The following is a 13,004-nucleotide window of genomic DNA, read 5'->3' on the forward strand; positions in this document are numbered from 1 at the left end:
AGAAATGCCACACTGAGGGAGGAGAATTTATTTAGTGGTTTCCTACCATCTCTGGCAAACAGACAACAAAAAAGCCCTTGATCTTCTGTGGGGATCTATGGACATTTGCCACTCAGTTCAACCTTGGAGTTTTTTGTACTTATCATAATTTAGGAAAAAAGAATCTCTTGGAGGATGCATATTTAGATGGTATGAAAGGATTCAGTTGGATGCTAACATTTGACAGGAGCTCTACATTTTTAACTACTGAAATAGTTGTTTTCATCTTCTGTCCTTTCTGCTTAAGCCACTTCCGAAAACAAGCACACCATGCCCCATTGTTTGTTCTTGCTGCTCTGTCGTCAGCTTCAGCTGGCAGCCATTGCTTCTTGAATGGGAAGACATAATAAGCAATAGATATCCAACCAGCTCCATTGCTGCTCCTTCTGGAATGCAGGATGATTTATATTGAGATTACTGTGCCATACAGAGATTTCAATACCACAGTCATTACTACAGTACACAAACTTTGGTCTGCAGTGCATTAAGCAACATATTCTAATATCTCTATATGAGCTTCATCAGTGATGTAGAGCTGGAGTGCCTTGTTCATAGCCTGCTGGTTAGGTGAAATTTGTGACAGCAATTCAGTTACTGATGTATATCCTTCTTGTTCCTCGCTCTTTTAAATAAGGATCAAAACATGGACAGGTTGTCCTGGCAACCTGCTCAAAGGATCAAACAATTCCCTTCCCAGGTACGCGCATATGAGGTGATAAGAGTTGCTGAGCGGGTCATACACTGAACGTATCTGCTGGTGACCACACTCTTTACTTCCTTTTGCCCTCAGCATCTGTACTTTCTTCAGACAATGTATAACACATGCTTTCAATACAGGGCAGGGATATGCAGGAGTTTTATGAGTGGGATCAGAGTGCAGTGATTAATTATTTTTGAAGTACTATAAACATACCGAGTTCTCTCTGTTCTTCCTAGGTTTGCTAACAATGCAATTTAAACACAATGTAACCCAATGAAAAAGATGAAAGAAACAAAGCATGGGGCAGTTGGAAGAGGGCAGAGGTTATAGCATTGTATCTACATGGCTAGACAGCAAAGGCTAGCATGTAAATTTCACAAAGTAAATTTATGAGAATAGAAATAAAATAAAAATAAAATATAATTAAATTGAATAAAATAAATAAAATAAATCTGCATCTTTTTTATAATGGAATTTAGTAATAATGATAACAGGTCATGTTATCATTATTAAGAGGTCTCTGTAGTACACCAAATGAGGTTACCCTTGCTGTTAGAATGTCCAATTCAGAAGGAATAAAAGTTAACAACTGATCAAATCAAATTAAAATATAGAATCCCCAGCACACCCTTTCATCATGCTTTAATGGCATGTAAAAAGCACATACTTAGATAACCAAGTGAATCTGAGCAAATCTTTATGCACAGATGTCATGGACAAGGACTTACCTCAGCTTTTTACAATATTCTTTTGAAGAGTTGCAAATCTAAAACTAAATCCAAATGTATAATTACTTAGAGATTCTATATCCAGAGAGCAGACTTGGATAATTTGTGAGAGCAAAACCAGTCCAGCACCCAAGAAATCTTTGAACTGCACATCCCATTTAAGGGTACACATAGGCTTGTATATGAAAAACAATATCCAGCTGAATAGTCAAATAAAAAGGGGCAGTAAAGCTAGCCTTTTCTTGAACTAATGCCTGAGGGAATCTAAGGGAATTGGCTTTGTGGAATTATCTGGAAGGTGGATTCAAAGCATACTATTATCATTTTAAAATATTCCTCTCTTGTGGAATTAAATTTTGTGAATTCATCTTTATTTCTCTGCTAAAAAACAAACTATGTAAGTTACTCTCCTCTCCTAGCATCAAAATCCTGGAGGTTGTTTCTGTCCTCATTAGGGTGTCTCTGAGTTTTGCTATTAACCTCTAAAGGAATAAGATTTGATTGTCATACTACTTCAGGGGACTGAAAATTCAGTGGCTAATCCACTTTTATATGTAAATTACATAAATCATTGATTTATATGGAATTGAGGGGAAGGAGATGCTTGTGATTTTGCTGGGTAGAGAATCAACTCTTATGTAATTGTCAGCTCTCAGAGTTATAAAATTAAAAGAAAAACAAACCCCTTCAGAATAGCAAGAGTAACCAGTTCATCATCATTTTGCAAACTGGTACCTTTATGGGTGTTGCTCTTTTTCTTTTCTATCCCCACTGTTCTTAATAATTCAGTACCTTCTTTCTTTAATCATAATATTAAAGGCAATAGACTGATGATTCATTTTGCTTTCTTTGCTCTCTTGGTGATGTCCATTAATGAAGACTTACTTTTCAGTGCCATTGACTCAGTTATCTAAATTATTTATTTGGTTGAGTAGTTCAGTGCATCAAACTTTTTTCTCAGTGTAGCAACTACTTATAGCTCAGATTAGAGTTTCATATTGATTTTCTCCTGGAATATGTGTATGAAAAAGATTGTGCTTTAAAATGCCAGAAGTGGCAAAAGCAGGGCTAAAGAAGGTGTAGCTAAAAAGATAACAATACTTCCTCTTGCTATTGCAGTTTTTACATTTGTTCTTCTTTACATTTTGAATGAGTAAAAGACTTTTGAAAACCATAATGGTGTTGAAATTCCTATAAAGAACCTCACTTCCTGCTGGTTGGGTATTGGCCTAAGATATCAAAGTCAGATATGTATTTTCTGGCTTTTGCACTCAACAGAGTATTAGTCCCTGGCCACTCTAAATCGGAAAAAAAAATGGATTTTGGTGTCTTCCCCACCCAAAGCCTGTACATTAAATCATCACCTCCAGACCTCATGTAAATGTTCAAAGAATGAATGCATATTAATAATGTTTACTTCACAGAAAATTTTTGAGATACTTCATTTGTGTCAGTTATTTCCCGATGCCTTGTTTGTCCTGACTCTAAGGATACCTAGGTTGCTTGTTAGATATGTTGATATTGCTCACCTTCATTTTCCCCCACTCTTTTACTCTCCTATGACCATCAAATTCATAATGGCTCTTGCAACTGCTTTCACAACTGATCCTACTATCCTTTCCTACTCCTATTTCCTAATAGAAATATTTTTTGAAGATTTCATTCATTTCCGTCTTTCATGTAAACCAGTAAACAGAAGTATTTCTTTCTACCTGAATACTTGAAAAAAAATGGTCTGATAAATTCTCTTCATTGTACTTCATATGACATTGTAAAAGGTTATTTTCTTTCTTAGGCCTGCATTCGTAGACTTCTGCATAATGCTCATATCACTGGTTCAAACTCTCCACTGAAGATGAATATTGACAAACCTGTCAGTCCCAAAAAAGGGAAAAAATATTTTTGTGAAATAATGTTACTTTTGAGGAAAAATATTTTCTTCACCTAAATAGAGTACTTTGGGATGATGGAAAAAGCTTTTTCCATTCAAAGTCTGTGATCATGCAGTGATTAGATTCCTAGGAATATCTGTACAGTTCAGATAAATTCTGTAGGATCTGTGTAAAGCACTTGTCAGAGACAAGGGTGGAAACTTGATTGAGTACAAAATTAGTAGAAATTATAAAAGAAAAATGGAACATGAAACTTACAATAAAATGTGACTACTATTAGGCAGATGGAAAGGATCTTTACTGTCTATGTTGTTTGTTATGGAGATGATACAGAAAAATCTTTGAATGCAGAAGTAATGGAAATTCCTTCACTTGAGACCTGGTACCACCACCTGTAGCTATGTCTGCACAATGTGACTTTGGGAGAATTGACAGAAGCTATTGTATTTCCCCCAGATAGCAGGAATGTTTGTTCCTAGGCATGATGTGACACCAAGTACAATGGTGTTTCAGCACTGCACAAATAATAACAAATTTTATTTTAAAGCATTTTTGGATCAAGAAAATATTTGATCTCTCAATTTTTCAGAAACAAACTGAAGCATAGGAGAAGTCTGAAAGTCACATTTTTCTCTGTAGGAGACAATGAAACCATTTTTATGTGGGAGATGAATGATATTTCCCACTAGGGAAACTTTGGGGTAACCTCACCTTTGTAAGCAATTACATATGGGAGCAAGACCATCCTTTAAATGACTAATTTGCAATGAAAAAGAAATTTTTAGCAAACAGACTGACAAATGTCATTCTGATCCTTAGCATCTATCTTATTAAAAACTAGATTGGCAATGCTAAGTTTTCAGTGTATCCCATTATTGGTCCTTAATTTCAATAATGTAGAGCAGATTCCCTCCTCATTAGTGTTGGATCTTATTGTACAATAGAGGTAACAAATACATTATTTTTCATTTGACAGCACAGAAAATCATGTGCTTATTATCAAACTCAGTCCAGACCATATAACCCCAATCTTCCATATCCTGAAATCTTCAGTACCATTCTCTACTGAAAAAATTGAGATGGAAAGTGTTTTGATAATGTTTGACAAATGAATTTAAGTAGCTTTTATTAAATATTTTCTGAACTTAAATTCCTATAGAATACTTGGAAAGAGAGAGTCATTTTTGAAATATCAATTCCATAACTTCTGAATTAGTGAAAGCATCCTAGGTAAAATTCCAGGCACTTCAGAGTGGATGCATTCCCAGCCACTTCTTCACAGCATAACAAGCTCCTCTCTACAAAAACTTCTACTCAAGATTAAAGACTTGACATGATGCTGCTTATCTGGACTCTTAAATGTTTCAGCAGAAAAAGCAAAGTATATGAAAAAAGGAACAAAATCTGAGGTAGGAAAAACTTGCAGACTTGCATTTACCAGTATTCTGAGAGCAGCCTCATGCCCCTGCTCCAAGGGATTTCTCTGTCTGTTCTCAAGGCAGCACAGACACAGTGCGGCTGTATAATCATCGTTAAGATGGTTGAGAAAAGAGTTGCATGAGAAAAAACTGTAAGGGTCTGCTTGAACCCTCCTTTCTTAGAAGCTGCTTTCAATTCCCTGTTCTTTCACTTGATCCCTACAAAGGATCTTTGGCCATGCCTGCCACGTACCCCAGTGATCCAGACTGGATCCTGACTCACTGACCTGCTTTCACAGCTTGGACATGCACTTGTCTCACCACCACAGATTTGTCTGGTAACCCCTGGACTGTTGGCTGACCCTCATTGCCATCACCAGACTTGCTGTCCTCTGCTTTGGGTTTTATGGGACTGGACCTTTGTTAGTGCAGTCACAGACCTGCACCTGCCTTTGGTCACCTTGGCTCCCTTTTCTTTAGAGAGCATCCTGTTCTTGCTGTTCTCAGACAATATCTTCAAATGCCATAAGAAATCATAACCCACACACTCAAAACATGAGAGAAAAAAATAGAAGACAAACACAGCAATGGATAAAAATCCTTTGCAGGTCACCTTAGGCATTGCTTTTTTGGCAGAAAGCAATTTGAGTATTTATAGCCAAGTTAAAACCCATTGAAAGCGCAGGTCAAAATGGAAACACTGACCCTTACCTACTGCAGGGCTAGTGATCATCACCCCTGTCTAAGTACTTGTAAGCTGCTTGCAATAAAAAAACCTCTTAGTTTCAGCCCTCCAAGTGTCAGCCCTCTGTACTGGTTAATATTATCGAGGGAATCCTTGCCTGACAGAAAGTAATTTAGGATCCATTAAATATGATTACTTGGCCTTGAAAATGATGGATATTGAACAGAATTATAGGATCACTTTACAAAAGAAAGGTCTCTTTTACATCCTTTCTTGTGGGGCATTAAATAAAGTCTGAGAAAACTCCTAAGGGATTTCTGGCATTTATGGGTTACATTTATGAAAAGAAGGATTGATATTCATATTAAAAACTCTAAAAATTTAACAGGGTGATGTGGTAAGCACATGGACAGCTGAGACATGTCTAAAAAGTGAGTGACATGTTCACCAACTGTTTTCCTTGCTTCAGTTATACTAGAGATATGAAAAGTGCCTTTAATTTCAGACTAATCTTTCATGTACTTTATTGGAATATTAACCCCAAGTGGTTTCCTAAGTTCCCCATACTTCTCACTATATCTCTGTTTTTAACTAAAGTATTTATGCCAGAGGCTTTCATAATTCTTGGGTCACTGTTTTCATCAATGTCCTTTCCTAGCCATATGTTGAAAGGGAATTGTATAGAGTTGTATAGAGATTTGATATGTTTGTGCTGCTTTAACCTAACTGAAATCTATTCCTAAGAACATATTTTAGGTACATGGGAGGTTTAACCTCTTCATTACTAAGTCATCTGCCTAAAGTTCAAAAATACAATGAGAATAGACAGTTTGATCTTCCTCATAACTAAAATTTTAAACTTTCAAAATATTTTTTTTTTTCATTTTTATTCTTATTTTTCCATGAGAAGGTGGACTGGCTGACTTATCCTGAGAAAGTAGGAAATATGGCCCCCAAAACCAGAAAATAATGGTTTTGGATGGCTCCCCCTGAAAATAAATCCTTCTCAAGAATCAAGGGGACAAGGGGGAAAAAAAATAAAGAGAAGATAATAAGAAATAATTAGGTCTTCTGCTGTGATCTTCCTCATCTCATTGTTTCCCCATAAGAAGCTGCCCTAAAAACCACAGCATCCTGAAATCCCAATCCTCACTCTGATTATTTTCTACAGATAAAGGTTCAACTTACAAACAGAAATTCCACCTGAATCTTCATAATTAACCATAAGGCAGCAAATTCATCATGAAGACAAAAAGCACATTCATCATCTACTTCATAGCCCTAAACACAAGCACAGTTTGGGCACAGCACAAGGCATGGCCCACTGAGAAATCTTGGCTTGTGCGCTTTCTGTTTTGAGATAAGGAGGAGGTTTAATATATCTTTGAGTTCCAAGCCAGAATTGTCAAGGAATTCCCTGCCAAACTGTTTTTTGATTGCAGTGTGTATGTTGAGCATATATTCAGACATTGCAAGACTGTGGATGTGTACTTTGAACCATTCACATACACTAGCATTTAAATGTTAGGGGTTTTTAAAAATATTCATGTATCCACTCAATGACATTAAATCACCCCTCTGGTTTTTAGATCTGACTGTATGCAGAGCACAATGGAAGCAAGTCCAACCCCTTCCAGAGGCAGCCTTTCTGCTACTTCATGTAATGTGGGATCACTTGTATCGGTGTAAACATGGCACAGTATTTTATGGGACTACATGCAGTGCTTTAATTTACACAGACAACAGCTGCTACATGCATAGAGCTGGGGAGATCTCAGGATATCTCAGCTTCAACAGCAAAGTAGGTTAACTCTGAGCTGTTTTCTTTTAACTAGCAAAACAGCAACCATCAGCAGCTTCATGCCTCAGGCACACATTACATACAGACACATGGGTTTAAATTCCAGTTTTGCCAGTTGCAGAGCACAGCAGTGAAGTGGGATTTTACACATCCCCTATGAATGACTTAGCTATTTGTTTGTTCAGGAAGTGGGGCAATCTCACTTTCCAGTTTCAATCAGGAAAAACACATGCTTGACAGGAGATAACTTCACCAGAAAAGGTTGTTTCAAAGCTGATAGATGGGTCAAAAAAATAGTCGCAGTGAATGAGTATTTTCTAATAAAAAGGTGGTTTCTTCAGGCAGTTCTTGACCAGTTCCACTAATGTAAGTTTTTACATTCACAAATTTTGGTGACTTTATAATACATTAAAAATTAATTAAATTTATACAAAAATATTTCCTGATGGTATCACTATAATTTCATAATCCTCAGCATAAAAACTAATGCAGCACTTAACCTTTCCCATTTTTAAAGGAATTTATGGTTACATATCTGGGAATATTTAGAAACATACAAAGTTTCTTTTTGTTTATTTTTGCTTTCTAGTACATAGCTGGAATCCTCTTGGAGATGATACCTGAAAACTTCTATCAGCTAAGTATAGAAGGAGATGCAGAAGAAAAAAAAATATATGTCGTTGTAAAGAAAGGAGCAAGCCTTTGATCATGATACTAAAAATCTTTATTAACTATGTTCCAATGTATGGAAGTGCGCATAAAAATATCTTTTTAATTATGCATAATCTAATTATTCCTCAGACAGAATCTCAGGTAGCCAGACTAAGTCAGAACACATTTTTACAGTGGCAACATATACTCTGCCAAAACAGGAACTCATAATGGAAGTGCTAAAACAACCTTCACACTGCTAGTGCAAAGAGTATAATGAAATTTAAAAACTATCTCATCCATTAAGTGTATTGTCACAAGCTGGCTGTTCAATGGGAAAATAGATGATGACGGCATGCAAGCAAAATAAATCAGGATTTATGCTGTTTGTTGCATGTATTTTGTAAGTTTTAAGAATAAAATACATTCCACAGATTTCAGTGTTGTGGTTTTTTTAATAAATGCTGCTCACTGATACTGAAGCAATCCAGCAAGTTGTGTTGCAGTATAGATTTTCTTATACATCTTTTCCCTCTCAGTACTAGAAGTGAATATAATGCAAAGTTACAATACCCAGGCTGGAGAGAACATTCATTCTGTGAGAAAATTTAGAAATGTGTCCTATACTTGAGGGCATCAAAACAGTATCCTAAGTTTTTTAGTTTCATGCTCTTCCAGGGTTACATACACCTTTAAAATTTGCCAGGTTTTTTCTGAGAGTTAAATGATTTGTAACATCAGGTGTCATCATGCTGCATGTATGTGTGGACATATGCACCTGACGATCTTTCCTTTGCATTTCTGTGATTACCGTGCACTGCAGTGTTTTAAAAACAGTGCTGAATGCCCTGGTCATACGTCACGATGTTCTGCTGTTACTACATGCATTTCTGGATCTATGATGCCATGCACTGCTGGACCCCTATCAGAAAATGATATAATTTCAGACCAGGACTGAAACTAAATCGTTTTTATAACTTCTCCTGTTTCATTCTTTCATTTTTCTTTTGTTGTTTTTCTTTCTCCTAGGTACTGGCAGGTGGCCTAGATATCTGTTACTCCTTATAGTGATTAATATGGACAGACTCCTGAAGAAATATCTGAAGTTGTGCTGGGATATCAAAACAAAGATTCTGAAGATATGAATGAAGACATGGCTCAGCAAATATTAAGTGGAACTGAGAGGAACCCTATGGTCCACTCAGACAAAAACACAGGATGGTGCAGGACTGAGAAGAGCAGTAAAGCCATTATGAATTGGCCAACATTGACTATTGCAGATTAGCAGTTAATTATAGCATTCTTAGTTAACAAATCATTCATCTTGAAATTAAGATGTTTGTGACTACCGAGTGAACATCTTTTTCTCTAATTCATAAACCTGGGTAAAACATAAGAGGTTCTGTGGTCATTGGGTTTCCAAAAAGAGCTAGAGCTAAGGCAAGAAAGGGGATACATGGAACCATTTTCCTTTCCCTCCAGCTGTCAGCATTCAGTAACAGAAATGAAACCTTCTCTTTGGACTGGTGCTTTGGTTTCTAATCTTTCATTATATTGTACTGATCTCTACCAGGTGAATTTTAGGTGCTGGGATGTTTTACTTAATCTATTCATTGGTGGACTTTCTACAGGTTATGAAGTTTCATCTTTTTGAGGTTTTTAAGTTGTTACTATACAAAAGATGAGAAGAAAATGTGTAGAAAAAAACATACCATGTAAACTCAGAATTCATTATAGGATGGTAAAATTGTGGCATGCTTTTGCTGGATCAAAGACAGACCCTACATAGTAAAGCACCTTCAGCTTTTGACTTACTGAAACAAGAGTTTTAATGGCAGGTTACCAAACTCAGACCACAGAGCTCAGGAGGTTGTTCATAACATTATTTGCTTTCTGACTTAGGGTTAAAGCAGAAGTTGGAAACTAAAGAATGTATCAGGGTTTTCAGAATAACTGTACAGTGGTAATCACACTGCAGGGCAGATAAAGTATCAGAGTGAGTTTTGAAGGCAAACGTATAATTTATCCATACTGTTTGACTGTGTAAAACTTTCAGGATAGCTGTGGGCAGCACACTCAGTACAACTAGCAAGAAAGTTTCTTCTGGCTAACTCAAAAATGTATATTAGGTGAAGACATGTGCTGGAAATTCATGCCTAAACCTGGCAGCTTACTTATGCCATCAGACTGTGTAGTGATATTAGATGAATGATGCCAAGCAAAAAAAGTAGTTTGGACTTTGTCCTAGAAAAGCCCCAACATACCCACTTGGGCAAGGATAGACAGGAATGGTAAAGAGATGAAATTCAGTTTGTTATAAATGGAAACACAACTACTTCCAGATTTTAAGAGGATCACGTGGAGCTCTTAGGATTGACCAGACATCCAAGATATATTTTTTCACACAAGGAACCTGAAGAGTACTTAAAGTACAAATAGCTGACAATGTCCGTAAAAAATGGTAAAAGGTAGACAATCTGTCGAAGTAAGGGATGGGACGTTGAAAAATCAGCATTTCCTCTCTCTCCAATGCAAAGGGGAAGTAGATGTAGGCTGGCAGTTAAAGATGTTACCTGCTCATGACAGTTCTGGAGTAGTGAAGGACACACAAGTAAATGTGTAGGCTGACATGAGTATCCAGAATGTATTTTAATAACTGGAGGGTTTGGCGGGTGTGTAGAATTTACCAATTTTCTATTTTCTTCTTTTTGTTACTCATGTTAAGGTAATTTAAAGCAGAAGTCGGAAGGGTAAAGCACTGTGAGATAGAAAATACCTTTTACCTTAATATCCAGTCCTAAAGATCTTATGCAAGTAAATATCTAGCCTTAGAAGCCTTAAGTATATTTTTCTCCAAGCTAATTGTATCCTTCCTGCAATATGACTTTGGTTGACATTAAGCACATCTATTAAATTTCAACATATTTATTGGGTTATCAAGTAATTTTATATTTTGACAATTTGATTTGTGAAGATTCTCTGCAGTGTAGATCAAACAAATTGTATTGACAGACAGGAGTTTTTGAGCAAGTCAATACAGGGGTACTGGAGTTTAAGAATAGAAAGGATTTTGTAGCTCATCAAATCCAATTTCCTGGTGCCACAGGTGGTCAAGTGTTTCATGTTCTACTGCTGTTGTATTTCTGGAAAAATAAACATACAGCTTTCCTAATTGTCTCACTTCAAGCCTAACAAGTTTTGCTGCTACTTAAGATTCTCAGTTTTCCTGTCTTTTCACCTACCTAGTGACCCATATTGAAAACTGAGGCAAAATAGCCATCGCATTTTGAATATTCAATGCATTTTGAACCATGCATGGTTTATCCTCCATTGTTCCTTTATCTTCAGAGAACAGGGATGTCACTTAATGTTCTTTTAAATTTATGTGGATGAAGAACCTTTTGTTATCTATTTTTTTAAGATTTATAATATTTGATTTTCAGTAAATCCTATTTCACCACTATACTTTTCATCACTGATGTTTAGCTTTCCTTAGTGACCACTATTTGGTTTAATTAATTCTAATTTTGTGAAATTCACCCTTTCTTTTGAAATCAATAAACCTGAAGACTAACTTCTACTAAACCATCAGCTAATCAAAATGTTATCTGTCTGTCATCACTTAAAAGATTGTTTTTATGACCAGCTATTCTTTACTGCATATACCACTTCAAAAATCAAATGTAAATCAGTTCTAAAATAGAATCAGCTCTATTTGATTCAGTAATCATTGACTATTGTCTACCAAATCTGGGGATAACTGGTTCTGAATATTCTTATTGACACTTTTCTCCCAGGGAATGACACGGAAACTGATCTGTCCAGCAGTAATTTTGACTATTTAATTCCTAGCTCATTTATTTCTCCTTAACTAAAGCTATGGTCCACAGACTTATAAGCCAGTTTAAATGTTAGATCCTTTTGTCTTTCAAACTTCCATCAGCTCCAACTCCATTTAATTTTGTCCCTAATATCTCAGTGATGGAGACCTCACAACATCTATCTCTTCCAGTGTTTTACCATTTTCAAAGCAAAAAAGTTGAGGATGTTTTCCTCATGTTTATGTAAAACTTCCTGGATTTCAGTCTGTGCCTCCTGCCCTTGCAGTGGCGACCACTGAGAGGAGTCCAACTCCAGCTTCTTCCCTCCCTGTCTCCCACTTCAAAATGTATTTAAACACATTGATAAGATCTCTGCTAAGTCTTCTCTTTCAGAGGTTGAACAGCCACAGCTCTTTGAGCTTCTCCTCACAGAGCAGATGCTACTTAATCATCTTAGTGCCTTTTTGCTGGACTCATTCCAGTATTTCCAGCTTTACCTTTTACTGGGAAAGCCAGCAGTGGGCACAGTTGTGAGAACATGTTTTGTTTTCTCCACATCTATTTTTGTTTATGTTAATTTTACTAATTCCACGAAAGGAATTAATTTCCATTTAACGAAAGGTCATTTTTATGCATACAAATGCCTTGGAATTATATTGCACAATTTAATGTTTCAGTGATGTAAGGAATACTTTATCACTCAGTGTCCACCTAAGCTAGCAAATGGCGCCGGATGTGCGAAGTCAGAAACTCAAAACTCACATATGAGACACAGCATGTGCAACTTTATATTGCATTTTAATTTTTCACTTCTATATCATCAGAAATTTCTTTTAAATTGAAACAAATGAATCTACAGGAAGGAGATGAAGAGAAGGGGAACTTTCTATGGAGTATGTCAATCTGTAGATTAATTAATACATTGATTCCATTTGAGAGCCTGAATGTACCTGTCTTCCCACTGAGATACCCACTGTGCAATCAGTGCTAATTTAAAAATCAATTGCTCCTCTGTAGTAATTAGGTTTGTCCATTTAAACAGATAAAATTGATAGAGCCTGCAACTAATTTCAAAGCAGGGATTCTAAGGGATTGAAGAGATTAAGAGCTGTGAGCCAGCAATTTGTGGGTTTTTCACTCAACAAATGAACATCTACATACACTGGTTTGTGTGTAAGTTTCAAGTACATTATACCAGATAAGAAAATTATTTTGAAATATACTGTTAAACAAAGCATAATACATTGCTAGACAAAGCCAAAAAGTTAA

General features: G+C 36.2%; 1 protein-coding gene across 1 annotated transcript in view; it reads left to right on the top strand.

Annotated features, from left to right (window-relative positions):
- DPH6 (diphthamine biosynthesis 6) overlaps window positions 1-11,864 on the top strand; it is a 220,624-nt gene extending 208,760 nt beyond the window's left edge. The window contains exon 15 of the mRNA XM_059849820.1: window positions 8,944-11,864. Coding sequence (XP_059705803.1) covers window positions 8,944-9,059 — 116 coding nt within the window. The 3' untranslated portion in view covers window positions 9,060-11,864. The remainder of the gene's footprint in view (window positions 1-8,943) is intronic.
- The last annotated feature ends 1,140 nt before the right edge of the window (window positions 11,865-13,004 follow it).

This window comes from Haemorhous mexicanus, chromosome 6 (genome assembly GCF_027477595.1).
Source record: "Haemorhous mexicanus isolate bHaeMex1 chromosome 6, bHaeMex1.pri, whole genome shotgun sequence".
Taxonomy (NCBI): Eukaryota; Metazoa; Chordata; class Aves; order Passeriformes; family Fringillidae; genus Haemorhous; species Haemorhous mexicanus.